Raw genomic sequence first — 22168 nt, forward strand, 5'->3', positions numbered from 1 at the left:
GGGGGGGGGGGGGGGGGGCTCACATTTCAATCACGTAGTGGTCACCGAGGGAAGGGAGGGGTCGAAAAAACTAGGTTACATAGAATGGGTATGTTCCCTAATATTAATTATAAGGATAAGTTATATAACAAAAATAGTATGAAAAAATACTTTTATAGACCATGACAAAAGGGAATATTACCTAAATCAATAAGATCGTTGACGGCCAATCGTATTGCCTTGTCTGTGGGAGGCTCCGGCAACAGAGATAAAAATGTCGCCACTTTCTCTTGCGGTGCGTATATTTTACAATTTAATACTGTTTGTTCTAAAGGTATTCTGTAATTAATAAGAATATATAAAACTACTTCTTCCCCGCGAATATGTCTCGGCAGAATTAAAAACACTTAATAAGTAGCTTATGTGTTCTTCCAGACTATGTTCATCAAGTTCCATGAAGCTGCATTGGAGATACCTTCTAACAAACCATCTAAACATTTGCATTTAGTAATTTTAATAAAGAAAATCTAGTAATAATTTAGTCAAGCTCACTCAGTGTTAATAAAGTTTTTTTCATAATAAAAGAAGTTTTGAAATCTGTCTAATAGTTTTTGAGTTTATTAGTTACATACAAAAATACAAATCTATCCTCTATCTAACTAAATGCGAATGTTTGGATGGATGGATGTTTGTTAGAATGCATGTCCAGAATGCCTGCATGAATCTAGCTGAAATTTGGCATATAGAACATAGTATGGAAGAACAAATAAGCTACTTGTTAAGTTTTTTAATTCTGTGCGAACGAAGTCGCGGGTGACAGCAAGTATTATTAATATTTAAGTGTAGACATTAAGGGCAAGAGAACTATTAAAGTGAATAACTGCTGTAATAATATAACGAACTTTTAGACATTAGTTAGAATCTTTTAACGCGAATGGCGCGCTTTCGTTACCAAGTTAAATGACAGAATGATTAGTGAGGGGACATAAACGTTGACATTTTAGTTTTTTTTTTATATCATAAAGTTCAAACGAGCGAGCGGTCACCTGAAATCACTGAAATCCTCTCATCCGGAAAGTCCACTTCCACTTTCCTTATAAGAAAAAGGATGGGAAGGGAAAGAGAACTAAATGAGGCCTCCGGGACACACACTCATCAGACTAGACAGACAGGTATTTCACCGGGCGAGCCGGGACATTTCGTGCGAAGATGTTAAAGCTCTATCACTGTTAAAGTAAGGCTAGTGATGCGATACACCGGCACTGTGTCGGATTTTCTATCTAACAGAAAATACAGATATAATCACAAAAGACTACTATCAGTCTGGCAAATACATACCTCAATATCTCAGGCGTTGTGTGCTGTGCAAAACTTTCCTCTCTAACTTTAGTATACAACCTAAAACAATGTCCTGGAAAGTTTTAATATTAAAACATGAAAAAAAGTTTTTCTTTTAACCTTAACCCTAATGCTATGACGTAATTTGCCTAGGCAGATTGTAAAACGTCTGAAAACCTAACACATACAAGTTACTTTATTTCGTAATCGTATTAATTTTTGTGCTGATTGATATAGAGATGCCGTTCTTTACAATTTGCCTAGGTAAATTACAAACGGATGATGTTCAATTACCTGGCTGTACCCTTCCAGCTCGGCCAGTCCTCTGTTTAGCGCCCGCTTGTGAAACCCATACTGTCTCCAAGCTAGCAGTTCCTAAGAAGCAACAAGAGTTTGATATTAAAAACCTACAATAAACTTACAACTAAAGTCCTTTGTACACAAAGCAACCTAAATCGTCAAGACTAATAATGTACAGTGGCGTCGGGAGATTTGCGTTGCACGCGACACACAATAATGAATCGTCATAAAGATGTGCACCGCCATCTTGAAAATCGCAGCGACATTTCTTACGATGACCTTGACAAACAGGTTACGCATACTATCTTGCGATGATAAATAGAAATTTTGGCTACTCGCGTTTTGTACGAACCTATGAAATTGTGTTACATAAGTCGCTTAGCGACTGAACGAACTGGATTTCACAGACTAAGTTGCTTTGTATAGAAAGAGATTAAGAGATCATCACAACCAAATCTGATAAATAATCAAACGTTTGACAAATAAGTTTGAACAAAGACAAATTGGAAATTCGCGACTTAGACATTAAATAACTAACACAACAGTTAAAAGGTCAATCTTACTAATATTATAAAAGCGAATGTTTAGATGGATGGATGTTTGAAGGTATCTTCAGAACGGCTGAACGGGTTGGGATGAAATTTGTCATACATATAGAACATAATCTGGAAGAACACATAGGCTACTAATTATGTTATTTTAATTCTTCGCGGACAAAGTCGCGGGCGACAGCTAGTGATACAATAAAGAAGAAAATTGAATGATCCACTTAATGAATGAGTGAATGAATATCTCACCAGTCCCCTCTTTAATTCTATTCTCTTTATGCGCCCCTGTATCAACAACGTAGACCACATCAGGTATTGTGATGGAAGTCTCCGCTATGTTGGTAGCAAGTACTATTTTCCTTATCCCGGGCGCGGGTTTCTCGAACATTCTAGTCTGTTCTGTTGTTGATAACCTACAAAACTTCTAATTTAGTTTTCCTCTTCCCATCCTTTTTGAATAAGAAAAGGGTGGGAAGGGTAAGAAGATAAGATATAGCATTTTAATCTTCTTCATATATATATATTTTTTTATTAGAAGAGCAAAATGAATAACACCTGTGCAAAGTTAAATAGAAATAAATGGATAGAAAGAGAATGTTTCTCCTTCCTATACGTTTCCATCGAACCTACTTCCCCTTCCATATTCTTTATAAGAAAAGGATGGGAAAGGAATATATAATAGAGGACTTAACGCATAGAAAGGACAAAAATTATACTCCGTGCGTCCTCTTCTCTGTCGATTAAAGTTAGACAACGTATCTGCAATGGCGGATATCTGTAGGCAGTGGCATCCACTTTTCGGCGAATTCAGGTTGGCCGCTTGCAGGTTTGCCACCTTTTAATATGCAAAAAGTATTGCATATTATATTTGTAAGTTCGTAAGTACTTTTTTGATAGTAGTTTTTTTTAATTAATTACCTAGAATGTACTGGTAACACCATATGTGTCGTGGACCCCGCATATATTTGGTCTAAAAGCGTCTTTACTTGTTTGATGTCTGCCCACCCCGGAAGGAACACTAGTATTGCACCTTCCGATTCTGACTTGTCAATAGATTTGATAACGTCAACTACCTAAAAAACAAATAAGTTGAGTTTGTCTCATTTTATGGTACGAGGCAATTTTTATGAAAGTGGAACACCGCTGATTTCCGCGACTGTACATGTAGGCCATTTTGCTATTTCGTTTTTACAATTATTTTATAGAAATTTACAGATACTATTTAGTCAAAAGGCCAAGTAACTTTAAAATTGAGAAATAAGTGATATTATTTTTTATGCCAAAAAAAATTAAGGAAATATTTTGGAATATACGACTTTTATACTAAGAATAGAATTTTTGGGTAGTAAATACGTCATGTTTAGAAATCATTTGCTAGAATAAAAAGATGTCATAATTCGTGTACTTAATACTTACTTCTTGGTAATATATTTGCGGTTTTCCATCTTCCTTACCACAGTTTTCGAGAGTCATTGGTAATTTTATACGATATTTCTTTTCAATGTCATCCAAATACGACACTTGTACTGGGAAAGTACGTCCGGGGACTTCTACTATTGGACAAGGATCGAAATATCTAGAAAATAATAAACCAATATTATTAAATGTTGCTTAAATTTTCTTTTAATATTTAAGAACTGTAACTAAGGATTAAGCGGAAGATTTCTTTATAACTAAGGCGACATGTTAGTGATTGCTATTTCTATTACCATGTTCAATTTGTATTTTTACTTGCAAAAAGGTATGTAAATGATTCAAAAATGAATAATAAAATAATTATTCTTAATTAAAGTAAATTAATTAAGGCACTTTTCAACGTTGTAGGCATTTTTTGTAATATGTACACCGCGAAATAACGCGACTGTACATTTGCGCATAAATAATTTCAAATCGAACTAAAACTGAATGCTACCAATAGACGTCTGCAACGAATTGTAAAAGTTACGCAAGATTTTTTTAAATGGGAAGAAAATAGGTTGCACAGAAAAGGGACATTTTAGTATAAATCCTCTCACCCAAGGTCACTTTCCCAATGTTACCTCGTCAGAACTTACTTGGTAAACACTTCTGTATCCAATGTGGCGCTCATAATTATAACTTTGAGGTTAGGATTTACATCCAGAGCGCGCTTCAACAGGAGCAGAGTTACGTCAGTGTTGACGTCACGTTCGTGTGCTTCATCTATGAAGACGTGAGAGCAGCCTTCCAGACCTGTCAATCGTACCACGTTGCTATCCCTTTCACTCTCATTGACAAAAACAAAGAAAACAATATGGCTCACTGTGTGAAACAGACTATCATATTAAGCACTATAAATGGATAGGCGATGGGAGCTTTCGCTTCGTACCTATTTATGTGTCAATCTTACGTGATAGTTAATCTTACTCATATTATAAATGCGAATGTTTGGATGGATGGATGTTTGTTAGAATGTATCTCCAGGACGTCTGCATAAATTGTCACTGAAATTACGCACAGATGTAGAACATAACCTGGAAGAACACTTAGGCTACTAATCAAATTTTTTTCTAATTTTCCGGGCACGTAGTTGTGGGCAACAGCTTTTCTATATATATTATTAGTTTGAAGCCACACCTCTACAAACCGCTACCAGCGTAACCGTCGAAAATCAAATGGGCACAAAATACTATGTCTTTTAGCCGGTCCATTTATAGAGGTTAGTTGACTATGGTACGTATGTGAAATGAACTGACCAGGATTAAGTTGTAATCTTCGTAGTAACACTCCAGACGTACAATACAGTATAACACCGCTAGAGGGCCGCGGCACTTTCGAGTGCAAACGCACTTGATAACCTATAGATTCGCCCACCTGGAAGTAATTAACACATAAAACATAGTAAATTGTATATTCTTTCCATACTCAATAATCTATTTAAAATGATTGAAATGCTAGACAAGTTTTTAGAGTCGAACCAAAAACTGTGGCAGTACACGTAAAGGTACGCGTCCATTGGCCCGTACCAGATGCCCCGCAAACACGACCCGCAACGGATTCATCATCATCAGCTCACTATACGTCCCCACTAAGAGACTTGTAGCCCTTTTTTTTTAACGTTGGGAAATGTTTTATACATACCGCCCGCCCTTCGGGAGGCGAGCGGTTATGTGAGGGTCCCCCGGCGCCTTATGGGCTCTGGGTATACTCACTAAAATCCAACGGTGTTCCTCCTTCCCGCTAGGGACGGGGCTGTGGGAACGCAATGGCACACAACCACAACCCCGTCTGCGGATTGCTGTTTCCACGCTCAGCCAGAGGGATCCATCACCCCTCGGGCCGAAAGCGAGCCTGCCCGGCCTTATATTATCGGCCGCGCAGCCTCCCTCTCTGGCCACTACTTCCACGACCTCGGCCGCGATGACAGAGTCTTCGAGGCCTGTGACGCGCATTTCGGCGCGTTTCACCGGCCTGGCGACCCTTCGGAGGGTATCTGTGCCGGATTGCGCGACGGGAGCCCAGTGCGAGATGCCACGAGTGCGGGCATGCTGAGGACTCGGCCCAGCACACACTGGAATGGTGTGTGCACTGATCGGTCCAGCGTGCCGCACTCGTGGCAGTTATAGGTGAGGACCTCTCGCTGCCTGCCGTCGTCAACGCGATGGTGGGCAGCGAGAGTTCCTGGAACGCTGTCGCCTCCTTTTGCGAGGAGGTAATGGCGGAGAAGGAGGCGGCAGAACGACGGCGGGAGGACGACGCAGCAGCGGACGCACTCCGCCGTCGTCGAGACAGGCGCAGGCGGCAGGCGCACACCCGCCGTTTGCGCCGTAATAGGAGCTTCGGGCGATGGATGACCATCTACCCATCGCACGCCATACACCAGTGAAGTTATGTTGAAGGTGACGCTCCCGGTGCTCCGGGGGCGTCGAATAACTATTTTATTCACAGAGACTGCGGAGGATACCTGTCCCGCGAAGAAGATGTGGTGTCTGCGAAAGCGAACTGTCGCCGGCTGGGTCGCGGAAGATTGCGTAAGTGTTCCCGCGACCCAGCCATAGGGCGTGGTGAAGGGCCCGAGGGGTTTTAGTGGGTATGGCCGAACGACTTTAGGTGAGTCCCACACTCCCTGCGCCACTGCAACATCTAGGCCCGGCGCAGGGGTGCGTAACTGCATTTCCCCTCGTAAAAAAAAAAGGCCATAGTCAACCTGGGACAGTGCTGGTTGACTTCACACATATCTTTAAATTTCTTCAAACATATATGCAGGTTGCATCACGATGTTTTCCTTCCCCTGAAGAACACATTGGTAGATGGCGGGATTCGAACCCAGGACCTACAGATTGCAAGTCATGTGCTGAAACCCCTGTGCCACCAACGCTCGCAACAGATTGCTTGTTGATAAATCCAGTCTCGATGCGCACGTGCATAATGAACGCGGTTCTATGTTAAATCATACAAAGAAAATTAAAATACGTTGCTGGCCGTCGCGTGCAGTGCGGATCAATGAAAGCGTATCCTAAGTAAATCAAGTGAAGAACTATCAAAGTGTTTTTATCTCGTTCTCGCCAGTATCTTACCTCTTCTCCCATTTCCTCAGCAACTCTTTGTGCCAACCCTATAGCAGCTACTCGCCTGGGCTCCGATACTATAGCAGTGGTATTACATCCCAATGCCTTTAATACTGCAGCAGGAGCCCTGGTCGACTTCCCACAACCTGCTGCACCGACTATGACTAGTACACGAGATGTCTTTAGTGTTGTTGTTATCTCTTTCCTGTAGATCAGAGGTGAGCAACCTTTTTAATTAATGTGTCAATTTAATTTAAGGCAGGCCATAGATTAACTCTTATTATTAATTTATGAAACTTTATCTCACTAATATTTTATGCGAATGTTTGGATGGATGGATGTTTTTTTGGAGGTATCTCCAGAACTGCTAAACAGATCCGGTTGAAATTTGGCATATACGTAGAATATAGTCTGGAAGAACACATAGGCTACTAATTAGGATTTTTTTTAATTCCGCGCGGACGGAGTTGCGGGCGATAGCTACTTTATAATAAGTATTAAAATAAAAAAAAAATTGCACAGACGCAGAATTATTTATTTTCCTTTAACTGGCCAGTATGCAAAATAAAAGAAAAACACTATTAGAAACGGTAAGTCCGTCATAAAAATCGTCACTAAAAATGAAAGTATTATAATGCTTTCGTCAGTGAAATCAACAAAATCGAAAGTAAACCGAATGAGAGTGAACGTAGTTTACTTTCTTTGCCCATGACGTCATCTTGACGTTTGTGAATGTCAAACTGACGTTTACAGAGACGTCATAGTGACGTTTGACGTTAACGTCACGTGACGTATATTTGGGGCTTTAGAACTGAAAGCGAGAGTGGACTTTCGATTTCGTTCACTTTCGTTGTTTCGTTTCTTTACTTTCTAATATTCGGGCGTTAAAAGAAAATAATGACAGGTGAAATATGACATTACTTATATGATAAAAGAAAAAAAATTAAAAAATAATTTGTGATAAACACACAGCAAATGCTTCCGTGTACAAAGTTACACATTTGGTAGTAAACCTAATAAAAAAAATGAGATCGGCGACCTTTTTCTAAAATCAAGTTCATGTCAAGGTCACACGTATGTAGGGTGAATTTTGGTCTATCTAGGTCACGTGTTTATTTGTAAAACGTTATAAGGTCGCAAGAAGCACATTTAGGGTCGTAACCTGGTTTACGATGGGTCAAGGTGACTTCGTAGAACCGTGTCGGATTCAACCTAGTTGTGGTTTTAATGACAAAATGTTTTCATGTTACGCATCAGTTTTAAGAACAGTACTATGACAATTGAAAAAAATGGTATAGTTAAACAAGGATATCCGAACCGATGAGAGGCGCTATCGTGGTTGTTTCTTTCAGAATATACAAATCTACTTTTAGACATTATTAGTTAGAATTCAAGTATCAGAATGATTAGGCAGGGGACATAAACGTCGATAATATAATAAGGCTATTGTTGAGCCAGTACACCGGCACAGTATCGGATTTCTTTCCTAACACTACTTAGACATAGAAGAAAAGGAAAATCTTGTGACAGTTTTTTGACATTGACAGAGAGTCGCTAGTGAGCTGTCATTATTTAGTTTGACTTATACCCCTAGTTCAGATAGCCTTATCGGTCTATACGCATACTTTAAGATGCAACTTCTTAAATATATTTTTTAAAATAAAATATACATCTGTACTTTTAATAATTATTTGTTTAATAGTTAACTGAATGTAGTCTATGTTACTCAGTGATATTGTAGCATTTTAATGATGAAATAATAAAAAAAATAGTCTAGTAGTTTTTGAGTTTATTAGACAAATATGTATAACCCTTCCAAGAGTAAATTGAATAGGCATTTTCTGAATATCACCAATTAACAATAGATCAACAGTAGTAGATCCCGCTTTAACATCTTCGCACGAAATGTCCCGGCTCGCCCGGTGAAATACCACGACCACACAGAAGACAGGCCTCAAGTGGAAGCTATTCCAAGTACAGTCTGATGAGTGTGCGTCCCGGAGGCCTAATTTAGTCCTCTTTTCCTTCCTACCCTTTATCTTATAAGGAAAGAATGGGAAGTGGAAGTGGACTTTCCGGATGAGAGGATGCATGGAAAAGGAAAATATTTTCTTTCTGTGCATCCTCTCCTCCGTCGATTAAAGGTAGGCAACGCATATGCAATTGCGTATGCCTACGGGCAACGGTCACTTTGCTATTTCAGCGATTTCAGGTGACCGCTTGCTCATTTGCCACCTTATGATATTAAAAAAAAGGTACTTACGTATATTGATCGATTGGTAGGGGTATCAATTCTTCATTATACCGTTCAAATGTTTGCTTCAAAGTTCTATCACGTCTGGCTAATTGAGCCTCTGAAGGGGGGTGGACAGGCCTACCAAATACTGGGTGTATTGGTGTTCTCGCATCTGTAAGGAAACTTAATATTATTACAATAGGTAGACCCCTAATAGGGTGTTAAAACTCTAACCGTGGGTTACTGAGACCAAAATCTCAATTATCATTAAAACAATATTCTAAAGTTATTAATTTAAAGTTGAAATTAAATACAAATTTAATTACCTTTAAAAGTATTTAATTCTTCATCAATTTCACTATCTTGAGATTCCTCGGGTAGATTATCTGTGAAAAAATTTATTAATTAGTCTATAGTTTAAGAATTACAAAAGGGGTTATGTAATTAAATTCTTTAATAAATTTATTTTTGGATACAAAAACATACAAATAGCTATATATATTAGTGAGTTATTATTGCTTAAAAAGGTCTAGTCTTGTCTTTAAAAAATAATATTATAATACATTAATTATAGGAATTCAATTATTGGGTTCGGCCATTGCTTACCTTCTACATCTATGGTTGAGTCTTTGGTTAACACCGATGGAGTGAAATATACTCTATGACTTGCCTCTTCAAATGTCTTTTCATAAACATGCTCTGTATAAATAAACATATTTTAAATCAACTTGTTGCCTGTAATTCCCTCCGCACAGAATTAAAAAAATATTAAGTGGCCTTAAAGACTATGTTCTACATCTATGCCAAACAATGTTGAGAACAACTTAACCATTCCGAAGATACCTTCCAACAAACATCCATCCATCCATTTAAACTTTCGCATTTAATATTAGAGCAATTCTATTTATTTCATCACCATCATAGGTCACTATACTGATGGGCTTGCAGCCTACCCTAAGTTAGGGGTGACTAGGTCCTAGTCAACACTGGCCCAGTGCGGGTTGACTGCACACAGATCTTTGAATCTGTTCTCAAATATGTGCAGCATAACGATGTTTTCCTTCCCCATAAGAACGTCAGATAAATGTACATATGTAAATCGAAAAACACATTGATACATGGCAAGATCAGGACCCAGGACCTGCAGATTGCAAGTCCTTTAGCCCTCAAGCTTTACCCCTGAACCAACAGCTCATTTTCATATTATATATTCTATTTATATACTTACTAATTTCATTTTCATAATCATTCCATATCCTATTTATTCTTATAAGAGAATTGTCACTAATTTCCGCTTGTAATGGTTCATTTAAGTTACTTTTGATATCTTCTATGACTTTCTTATCATATATCGGATTGCCTTTATTATCTATCCGTTTGTTTATATATAACCAATGTAACGCTTGTGTAGCAGATTTTTCTGCAGCTTGCCGTTTTGATATTGCAATACTGAAAAATTGAACATTAAATTCATAGTAATAAGGGCTGTAATTCAGTAACTATCTGTGTATATTTTATTTAAATGCTATTATACATAGATCTACAGTCAAGCTCATGAAAGAACCCCATTAACCACATTGTTACAGCAAATTTATTATTCAACTAGCTATCGCCCGCGACTCTGTATGCATGGTATAAACAAACTAAATAAGTAGCCTATATGTTCTTCCAGTCTATGTTCTATATATTCCAAATTTCAGCGACATCCATTGAGGCTTTCCAGATATACTTACAAACACACAAGCATCTGTCCATCTAAACATTCCCATCTTACTAATATTATAAATTCGAATGTTTAGATGGATGGATGAATGTTTGTTTAAAGGTATCTCCGGAACTGCTGCATGGATCTCACTTAAATTTGGCATACATATAGAACATAGTCTGCAAGAACACATAGGCTACTTATAAGTTGTTTTTCAAAATCCGCGCAGACGGAGCCGCGGGCGGCAGCTAGTTTATGATATTAGTAAGATATAATTATTGTTAATATATTCTTAGGCACAGCACCTCATTTCTGTGAGGTTGTGCTATTTAATTGATTGCTGCTCTGTACATGCAGAATTGAAAAAAAAAATTAACTAGTAGCCTATTTTTCTCTCAGTCTATGAATCTTATTTGGTTTAGTTTTGTAAATTTGAATACTTACAAATAAACCCGTTTAGCCAATCTTATTATACTACTAGCGATTCTCGCGATTCTGTCCGCGCGGATTAAAAAAAAAACATAATTAGTAGCCTATGTGTTCTTCCAGACTATGTTCTACATCTACCCCAAATTTCATTGTAATCCATTGCGTTTTGCAAATACCGTCTAACAAATATTTATTCATACATACATTATAATATTAGTAGAAGATTTGTATATATTAAATTGCTTTTTACCTTTCAAATTTAATCTTCTGAGGCCAAATAAAGGTATATGTACATGTCCAATCACTGTTACTTAAGCCCATTTTCTTCCTAACACCTTTTGGTGCGACCACATTTTGTTTGTAGTGAATATCAAACACTTTCTCCGGTGTTTTTGCATTTAAATTATTAAGTGTTTCTCTTGGATGTGGAAATAGTTGAGCTATCCTTTTTAATTCTGAAAAAACAAAAAAAAATTGTTTTAATAGAATCATCATCAACCTACCCTTATTCCTATTGAGGGTTGGCACAATATTTACTACTCCTCCATACATCTGTTATCAGCAGTCATATCCTCTTTCAAACAGTCATTACATAATTTTTTTGGTCTTCCTCTACCCTTGTAGGCATCCACATTCAATCTCATTAATTTTTTGCTTATATCATCATCATCCCTCCTCATAACATGTCCAAACCTCGCTAATCTTTTACTCTTCAATTTCTCGATCACTGGCGCTACTTTCAAACTTCCTCTGATATACACATTTTTAACTTTATGCTTTCTTGTCACACTACACACCCATCTAAGCATACGTTTTAATAGAATAAAATCATTAATTTAAACACTTTAAATGCCAACTTTAGTGCATTCTAATTATAGTGCCAAAATTTGATTTTTATAAATTGTTTAGGTTGTTGTTAAATTAATTAACTTACCTTTTTCATTTTGAGAATTTACTAACTGTGTTACATCACCATCAATTAAACTATTGGAATAATATCTTCTGTAAACATTGTTTAAATTGGACAAATATGAATAAGACAGCAGCTTTCTTCTTTCAACATAGGTTGGGTTTACATATGTATTTATGCCTGAAAAAAAGTTTTAGCAAATTAAATGTAAAAGTATGTCAATAGCAACATAAAACTTCCAAAGAGCATAATTAAAATTATAAATATTAGACTCGGCTGTGGAGGGGAAGTATGAGAAGGGTAACCCCCTTCTGTGCTTCCGGTTTTTTCTTATATTGAATAAGCCAACACTTGACCATGATCCCTCCTCTGGCATTTAAAGGTAGGCAACCTATTGACATATTTTTGGCGATAAAGATGTTTATGGACAGTTTTTGCGTTGCTATTTTAGCCGAATCAGGTGGCCGATTGCTCACCACTTAATTTAAAAATGTGAATATAATTTTACTTACTTTGGTATGAATTGCAGAGTACCACTTGATTTTTACAAATTTGACTACAGCAATCAATTTGTAAAAGTCTCTTTCTATAAATAGCATTAGAAATAAGATACTTCCTTAAAAACATTGTCGGTAAATACTTTTACAAATTATAACCTAAAACTTCAGTTTTTGATAGGTTATATAAGGTTTACATTTAGATACGGGTTTTCTTGGAAATTGATCTACAAACTATTAAAAAGATAACGAATGCATTTGAAATACGTGAATTATTCACAATTTGAAGATTTCTTTCATACAAATAGTATTGGGCTTTTTATATTGGACTGTCAGTATGATTCTGACAGCGTTTGTCAAAATATTGAATATGACATTGACTTAAAGAAGTGTTTGGAAATGTTATTCAAACATGATAATGAAATTCATAACACGTACGTTTAACTCATAAATTGAACAAAAAATACTGCAAACTTAATTACAGGTATTAAACCTTTTAAATATAAAAACGATAACATTTAAAGATAATTCTTTAAAATGACTAACTTATGTACGAGTAATTATCCTTATATTGCCTATTTATAAGCATACCAGTAGTGGATCTGAGTGGATCGCTTAATATTAACTGATCCGATGCCCATGAATATCAGCAACACCATAGGAGCATTATTCCATATGCGTCCGAACCTGCCATAGATAAGATACTATGTAGGTAAGTGCGCCTCGTGAAGCTGTAAATACTGCTTCGCTCTACCGAGACACCAAGCTTCTTGTATGTCGGTATAATTATATTCTAACAATGCAGCTAGGCCGTTAGATGACGTCAATGGGTTAACCCGTTAATGGCAAACCACAGATATGTTGGATGTGTGGATATGTTTAAGAATTCCTAATGCGTTAAGTTATTTATAATTTTTCCATATTTTCTATAACATTAATGAACCTTTATACTTATAGAAGATGTTTTACAGATAAATGTGAAGTGGAAATATTTGCGTTCCGTCTAATGACTGGTTTCAGAGGCTAATTCAAGTACGCTTCCCCTTTCCAACTTTTACTAATAACCGGAGCCCAACATATTGTTATCTCTTTTTTCTTTAAAGACAATGCGAGGGATGACTATATGTTTAAGCAGTCGAAATTCAGTAAAATACTAAATTTGTTTAATATGTCAGCAAGCTTATCAAATAAACACTATATACCGACAAGGATGTCTGTCCCGGTGGGCGTAAATTAAACTCAAAGAGTATAATAAGTATACTATAGAATAGTATAGGTTAAACTAAATTGCTCAGTAGCTCACTAGCGCCCTCTAGTTAATATTAAAAAAGTGTCACAAGATCCTTCTTGAACTGTCTGTCTTGTCATGTTTTTTCTTTTATGGCATTTTCTGTGCTTAAGTAGGTTTTATATATTTCGTGACAAAACTAACCGCGACAGCCACGCCTTTCGTACCGGTTCGGATAAAGATGTCGCACAAAATATTTTAGTTGGAGTTTTTTTTTTGGAGCATATCCTTTCGTCATTGTCACTATTTCAAGTAGGTACATTAGACATAAAAAGGGCTGTAGTTATTGTATGTTTATCGATGATGAGAGTTCAACGACCTAAATATTACTGTATGACAAATTGTAACAATAAAATGCAATCAATTTCATCATAGTTATGAGTGTTTTAAATAAATATAGCTACAAATGAGTCATGTTTTATTGCGAAGTTAATTTGCTAATATGTTCATAAATCTGAGTATAGTGCATGCATAACCTAATTAGAGAAACTGTAATTTTTTACAGTATTAATTTTAATTTGAGTAATGAGTGTAAATCTCGCTTTAAGCCTTTTTACCGTTATCCTTAAAGCGGTCATTACGGTATTGAAATCAGAACACGAGACTTAAAACAATAAATATACGTGACACAATGAAGTATGTTTTGAGGGTATTTTTAAAAACAAAACAAGCTTTTGTCTATGACTTTACTTTCACCAAGTCGAGATATAGACACTTGCATCACATTTTTACTTTAAAGTCACACACATTATAATATTTGAGGAAATTCTCTTATACATTATTGACCACACATAGTTACCATACTAACTAGCTAATGAATGAATTTGTCAGCGTGAAAGTAATAAAAGTAGCCTGTAGTATGCTCGAGAGAATCAACTACCTTCCCATACAAGTCACGTCAAAATTGATCCAGCCGTTCCGGACATTACCTTGACCATTGCAGACAGATATACAGACAGACAGTCGTAGAGCCCGCTTTAACATCTTCGCACGAATCGCCCGCGCTCGCCCGGTGAAATACCACGACCACACAGAAGACAGGCGTGAAGTGGAAGCAATTCCGCGTTTCGTTTGATGAGTGTGCGTCCCGGAGGCCTAATTTAGTCCTCTTTCTCTTCCCATACTTTTCTTTTTAAGGAAAGGATGGGAAGTGGAAGTGGACTTTCCGAATGAGAAGATGCAAGGAAAGGGAAGATATTTTCTTTCTGTGCATCCTCTCCTCCGTCGATTAAAGGTAGGCAACGCATATGCTATTGCGTATGTCTATGGGCAACGGTCACTTCGCTATTTCAGCGACTTCAGGTGGCCGCTCGCTCGTTTGCCACGTTATGATATATAAAAAAAGACATAAAAAATATCTTTTTTCAATATAACGTACAGATATTCCAATACTATTACTAATTGCTGGTAATTCACATTTGTAGGTTATGTATTATACATTATCTGTATTTCTATTTTTAGTACTTAATAATTTAATTTACTTATAATATGTAGTACTTAGCACAGCTAAACAATATTTTGTTAAACAAATAGCACATGAGTGATGAATTTGAACGTTTAGCATTATTTAATAAGGAAATATTATTCTTTGAACTCGTCTACCTTGAAATGTTAAGTTAACAATGTGGTCAAATACCACAAACTTGGCAAATCTTATAATTTTATTATTCATAGAATTGTTAAAATAAATGTTAAAAAATAAAGCATGTATTTTTTTTTAGAGTAAAGCAAAATAAATGTTTAAAGTCATTAGTAAACAGATTACATTTTTTGCAAAACTGACAAAGAGGATAAATATTTCGCATTTATGTTTGTAACGAATAAACTTAAAAACCACTGGAGCAATTTTAAATATTCTTTTACCATTAAAATGCAACATCATCTCTGAGTTACATAGATTATGTTCAGCCGCTAGTACTTTAGTAAACTTATCTTTCTAAGTCCTAGTAATCATTATCGGACAGTAAATAACCACATCATAGTTGACGATAAATTCTATGATCAATCGGAAACTTTATCGATAATAACTTGAGTCACATCCCTATTTCAAGTACTTAGTGCGAATTGCAATTATAATGTTGATAATTTTAGTATGACTAATTCGGTATAGTCCTAAAGATAAAAATATATATCTTGTCACCTAACCTTAACCGATTTGGAACTTTTTATTTTTAAATACAATAATACAACATGATGAAATTATATTCAATAAATATATGGGTTTTTATCCGACTCGTATGGAGGGTTGTATATATTTTTTACTACATTCAAACAGTACAGTCATTTACACTGACTCGAACAGAGAGACGCTGCTATCGTGATTAATTCTGGCATAAAGAACACATGACGTGACATGTATAGTATTGACACTTTTTTTGCATTGTCAGGGAGGCGCTAGTGAGCTCATAATTTAGTTTGACTTATGTCAGACATCCTTGTCGGTCTATAGTGTTTATGTCGGTTCGATTATAACACCTAACTTGAATGGCTCGATATTTTGAAGAATGAGAAGAAGCCATGTAGGTCGTATTAGTTCGAAAATTATTGACTCTGCTAGTCAAAATTAACTTTTCTTTTAACTACTAGCCTAGTATTATACGAAGCATTAAATAGTTCCATTTTTTTAATTTTTTCATATATCACTGGCATTTTTTTACATATTTAATTATGTTTTCCAAAGATTGTTTCTTGAGGAAAAAATGTTAATTAATGAAAATATTTGTCCGTGAGCAACCAGTACTGATGTGCAAGGAATAAAGAACGTTGATTGCGCTGCCGATTAACTGTCTGTTGACCTTAAAAACTCTTATACCTACAGCTTTTTTTAATTTCAAATTAAAAAAAAATAGTGTATGACACAAAAAAGAATCTATTATTCTAAGTGCCAGTAAGTTTTAATAAGAATAATATTAAAAAAACTCAAAAGAGTTCGAAATTCAATTTTATTTTGCTTCTAATTGACGTAATTTTTTTTTCGGATACATTCTTTCTTTTAAGACAGTCTTATTGATACGGATAAGGTGATATAAAAACTTGACTATAAAGTATTATTTTTTTAATATAATTACATATTTCATGTCATTACACTTAAGCAATTTATTGCTTGTTATATTATTTAAAGAATGAATTTAATTAAAATTATTTTGGACGAAATTTTTATTGTCTCAGTCTGACATGACATTTGCACAATCACAACCTCACAAAGATACAAATATTAATATAGAATAATTAACACTTAACTAAAAAATAGTAGGTTTAGAATAAATGCCACCAAATATCACAGTTGCAGTGGATTTTTCCATGACGAAATATATGAACGGTCGATTCGCTTGGAAGTTTGGTGTTGCTATCCTATCTGCGATGTAGGCAGATGTCGCTGCGGACGCGACTGTACCAGACTCTGTCACTTCTATATCGGCTTTATGTACAATCGCGGACACAAAAATCTCCTCTTTTGTAACACGACCGAAGGTAGCTAAATGAGGCTGGAATATATCTTTAACACCCATGTATCCTAATGGCTTGTTAAGTACCACATTCGTACTAATGCGGAATCTTGGTATTCTAACATCTATTTCTTCCAAACCGAACTCATCTACGTCAGTCTGTAACTGCTTATAAATATCAGTGATACTAACACTTTCGAATTTCTTGTATACATCTGTAACTTTAACTTTAGGATACGGCAAAATGAGGAGCATAGAATATTTTCCGTCGTTACCGTAAGGCATGTCTAATGCTAGAGCGTTCATAGCTCTGATGTTAGAGAATGCTACCGGTGCTTTTTGATACATCATGTTGACTTTGCCTATTTGTTTATTATTCTCATCGAAGAATGGCTCTTCAGTTGTTTCGGATTTATTAAACGGCAACGCCCAGAGACCTTTGAATGATATTGCATTCGTAAGTATCATCCTTGAATCCATAAAGTCATCTGAACGCAAAACATTTGATACGGTCGCGCCTGACTTTTGTATTATGGAGTTAGCCGCCTCCGCAGCTTTGTTAGAATCCTTGAAGTTCAAAGTTTGTATTGTCGCACCGAAATCGTTGAGCAAAGTCTTCTTGAAATCATCGTAGATCATAAATCCATGGTCTAGGAAGACGAAATTCTTGCTCGTAAGACTAACAGCTGGTGTGGTAGGATTGAGGACGGTGTTCGATAGCTTTTTGAATCCGGTTATCAATGTAAGCGGGTTTTTCGGTAGGACGAACGCATTTGTCAGTTGTTCGTAGCTTTGGCCCGTTGCGCCGAGAGCGACGCCCGTCATCAGAGTCCAAACACCAAAGGGGGATATGACGACATGGCCGCCTGTTTCCTGTGCTGTGTAGTGAAGTAATTCAATGCTGAAGTTCCTGGCGCGTCCACTGAACTCCGTCTTGCAATAACACGTAGAAGCAAAAAATAGAAACGTCACAAATCGATACATTATGCGGCCGTTCGCGGACGTGGCCGGAGGCTGACTGAGTACGAATTTTATTCACCGTGTGTACACCTTCCTTGTAGATGACACCTGTTTGGTGGCACGATTGTATGTTCTATGCGTCATACATAACGTCGCCATTTGCGTTCTGTATTTCGAGATTTGTTTTTTATTTTATCCAACCATTGTAGACTATAAAACCGGTTTGTTTTAACGCAGCCAAGACTAGTATGAACTTGGTAAAACCATCAATATCGTTTCTGTGTTTTGACATTAGGAACGGCTTAAACGATTTTTAATTTAATTGGATGCCGTGAATACTCACGTGTATTGTATTGCTTTTGAAACTTGGCGAAACATATTCAAAACCAACATAATTGGTATGCAAAATAATATAATCGTACAGAAATCGAGGGAGCCGTCATAATTTACAAGAACCGTTAAGCTTTTTGTGCAAAACTGCATATGACGTCATAAGAAAAACGAAAAGTACTATGACGTAACAAAAGTAGACCATCCACATGGAGCAGTGGTTCCCAAACTTTTTTCTCCTTGACCATATTCAGAATATGACTGGTCCTTAACCTCAAGTTTATGCTATGGTCTTCCATGGACCACACCTGGATTACTTTGGGAAACACAGAGATAGACTAATAAATGTGGTCAAAAACTATAATAGTCCATTAGCCTTCTCCAAAGTATCTTACTAATATTATAAATGCGAATGTTTAGATGGCTATTTGTTTTAAGGTATCTCCAGAACGTCTGAACGGATCTCGATGATATTTGGCATAGATGTAGAACATAGTCTGGAAGAAAACATAGACTAATATTTAAGTTTTTATTAAATTTGCAGAGTCACGGGCGACAGCTAATCTAGTAATAATTATAACATCAGGGGATAGTGTAGCTTCTCAAGAGTGAAATAATTTTTCAAATCGGTTCAGTAGTGCCGGAGCCTAATCAATGCGAAGAAACGAACAAGAAATCTATCATATAATATTTATCATCAGCCTATCAGACAACTGGTCTTTCCCAATGCCTTCCAAAGTACGAAGTTCTTTGGTAAACTATATTTTTGATGACGCAAATTGATGAAGATTAAATATCTGATGAAGTGTTTTTATCTGGAAGAATAAAAACTTTTTTCTAATGATAATGATGACGAATAAGTTTCTATATTTTAAAAAGAACATGCATTCAATGATCGGTACTGAGGGCCTATTAGTTTCCTCGCAAAGGGTTTTACCAGTAACGTATTTAAATCCTTGCTTCGTGACCACAGTCACGAGTGTTTTAGGTTTTTTAAAATTACATTTACTCACGTATACGCCTCGCATAAAATAAATTTATTTAATAATAATATTTGTAGAAGAATAATTTTAAAACAAGAAAAACGAGAATTATCAAGGAGTTTTTATATTTCAATTGATACTAGCCGTTTTGAATAAACAGTTTGTATAATTTTAAAAAGTATAATGAAATCGTTTTGACGTCGTCATTAAATGGCAATCAAAAGTAAAATATATTTTAAATGATTTGATATTTAATGTTTAAGTAATATAATATACGATACGTTAGTTTTTCGTAAATTAAAGTGCAACGTGATTTTCATAGTGTCAATGTAACGTGTAAAAACTTTGATGTGCAGTTTTTATAATAAAACTTTTTTAAATCATAAATGCATTTGTAACTGTCTGTTGATGTGTATTTTGGTGACTGTTGACTACGCACCCCGGACGAGTTATTTTAAGGTACCTATATAATATTTGTTTAAACATTGAGCAATAAACTAGTAGATTTTTAACGTTAATCGTATTGGGTTTTATTGTAAAACTCAAAAGACGAAAAGCGCAACGGTTTCCACTTCTCGTCTGTCTTTGTGGTTGTGGTAATTTACCGGGTGAACCCGCCAATTCGTGCGAAGATGTTAAAGCGTGCTGTACCACTGTTAAAACCCAGATCATGTAACCCAAACGGGTAGAGAGACCGTGAGCTACTTTCATTCAATTGTAAGTAATACTTTCCGTCTGGAATTCCCAATTGAGGATACTTTCACAATTTTTATTATTCGAACACCCGTATGTTTCTTTTAATGTAACAGTTTGGTTTTACATTACATAAAATACATTATTTTATTTAGGTTAATTACCTAGGTTTAAAAACTGCGGAAAACAAACTACGTATAATTATTAAATAGCATAAGTTAATATTTAAAGTATTGCGGAAAATAACCTACAGGCGCACCGTTTTCAATGCAGGCTTTGAAAATATTTCGTAACAATTTATTTGTTTACTCTGACTGTAACGTTGCATGACCTGTAAGACAAACACGAACGTGTGCATCATGCATTTTGATTGGTCTTCACAACTGAGACTTGCATCGACTTGTATTTTGTACGTAATATTTGGCCCTTAGACTACATTTATGCCTAGCATATTTAGTGCCAAATGGATATCCATTTAGTATATAAATATTCAACTGAACATAAATAGAGGATGATGCCATCTAATAAAAACATTACAATTGAAATTATTATAATTTATGGGAAAATCACTTTTTCCTTATACTATTTTTAACAAACACTTTACATATTGAGTATTATATAAATAAATCAGAAATAAATCGTAAGTGCAATGGTTTTTAGCTGCTTGTTTTAAGCGTATCGTCAACATTGCTATAATTCACTGTCCAGGCGCGGACATTTTTATATTTTTTTCTTATACATGGGATGGGGATTTACAAGTAAGGGTAAATTGTTGAAAAAATAGACCAAAACACCGAAGAAAGTATGAATACACTGTGTGAAAGGGTTGATGAAGATGTATGGAAGAGAATGCTGTGCCGACACTTCGCTAGTGCCTACACGACACCAGTGAACAGGACAGTATGAAGACGTGGAAAGAAAGAAAAGAAATCAAAAAACACAGATTGATATAGTCTTAAATGTCTTTGAATCCGAAGTATACTTTTTTAATCGTATAAAGAAGCGACGGGAGAAGAAGCGGAAGAAGCACTTTGATATTTACGTTGAAATGAGGGCATATTTATAATGAGTTATTATTGTTTTATGCCCACACCAAACGTGATAAGAACGACAGTATTGAAAACAAGTGTTACCAATCGCGTGGTTACTAGAATATATTACAATGACCACTGAATTACTTTGTTTACTTACTAACCGTGGGTTGCTGAGACCAAAATGTACATTTAAAACATATTGTAGTCAATGATAGGGATGACGATTTTATACAGAGATTTTGGTCTCAGAAACGAACAATTAGACTCGTGAAGTCGTACCTTAGTGTAAATTTACTGTGAGAAAATCAAAGGGCATTAAGTTTTTTGTATTGTCAATAATATGAAAAATATACAAAAACTCTTTTTTTTATGCCATTAAATTTTATTTTTAAATATGTTGTAACATACTCGCAAATTGTATTATTTTAGTGTAAGTTTCTTGAATTAAAAAATCTACAATTTTGTTTATATTTCGGGTGTCAACGATATAGTATAAAGGTTATCAATAAGAGGTAATTTTAATATAATTTGCCTCATTTCGTACGCGTTGAAAATATAATATGAAAATTATAATGAGTGTCCATTTGATTTGGCACTTAGAGAGCAAGATTATTAATTTATCTCGCGTGCCAAGTCAAGCGCAGGTCAGTCTTAATAATAGCAATGACAACAAGGAGATCTTTGATGAATGTGGAAGAATACACCGATAGGGATGGATGGTTGGGTAGGTGACATACTAGAAGAGAGTGACGACTGAGATGACGGAAGACATATCAATCTGGTCGACGAAGTTCGCTGACCTTAGGGAGTGAGATAATGACAGTGCTATACTGGCAATGACATATAGGACAGACAACTACAGTAGGAGTGAAAAAGTTTGAATACAAAATTTATTTAGTTGTCAAGTTGTTACAATAGAGTTTCTTGAAACTTAACGTATTATCAGCCGGGAAAAAGAAGGGATGT

General features: G+C 35.8%; 2 protein-coding genes across 2 annotated transcripts in view; both read right to left on the reverse strand.

Moving 5' to 3' along the window:
• The window catches only part of LOC106118639 (putative ATP-dependent RNA helicase DHX30), a 22664-nt gene extending 9854 nt beyond the window's left edge, over positions 1 to 12810 (reverse strand). The window contains exons 1-16 of the mRNA XM_013313316.1: positions 12484 to 12810; positions 11996 to 12151; positions 11312 to 11516; positions 10156 to 10376; positions 9534 to 9626; positions 9254 to 9313; positions 8955 to 9099; positions 6701 to 6896; positions 4880 to 4997; positions 4220 to 4376; positions 3582 to 3741; positions 3084 to 3238; positions 2415 to 2578; positions 1612 to 1692; positions 1318 to 1390; positions 182 to 318 (exon numbers count right to left, since the gene is read on the reverse strand). Coding sequence (XP_013168770.1) covers positions 182 to 318; positions 1318 to 1390; positions 1612 to 1692; positions 2415 to 2578; positions 3084 to 3238; positions 3582 to 3741; positions 4220 to 4376; positions 4880 to 4997; positions 6701 to 6896; positions 8955 to 9099; positions 9254 to 9313; positions 9534 to 9626; positions 10156 to 10376; positions 11312 to 11516; positions 11996 to 12151; positions 12484 to 12598 — 2236 coding nt within the window. The 5' untranslated portion in view covers positions 12599 to 12810. The remainder of the gene's footprint in view (positions 1 to 181; positions 319 to 1317; positions 1391 to 1611; positions 1693 to 2414; positions 2579 to 3083; positions 3239 to 3581; positions 3742 to 4219; positions 4377 to 4879; positions 4998 to 6700; positions 6897 to 8954; positions 9100 to 9253; positions 9314 to 9533; positions 9627 to 10155; positions 10377 to 11311; positions 11517 to 11995; positions 12152 to 12483) is intronic.
• Positions 12811 to 16683: 3873 nt separating this feature from the next.
• LOC106118640 (serine protease inhibitor 2.1) lies at positions 16684 to 18297 on the reverse strand. Its single transcript, XM_013313317.1, has one exon. It carries the CDS (start codon positions 18184 to 18186, stop codon positions 16996 to 16998), a length of 1191 nt encoding a protein of 396 aa, XP_013168771.1. The 5' UTR covers positions 18187 to 18297; the 3' UTR covers positions 16684 to 16995.
• Between the last annotated feature and the right edge of the window lie 3871 nt (positions 18298 to 22168).

This window comes from Papilio xuthus, unplaced genomic scaffold (genome assembly GCF_000836235.2).
Source record: "Papilio xuthus unplaced genomic scaffold, Pxut_1.1 DF827570.1, whole genome shotgun sequence".
Classification (NCBI taxonomy): domain Eukaryota; kingdom Metazoa; phylum Arthropoda; class Insecta; order Lepidoptera; family Papilionidae; genus Papilio; species Papilio xuthus.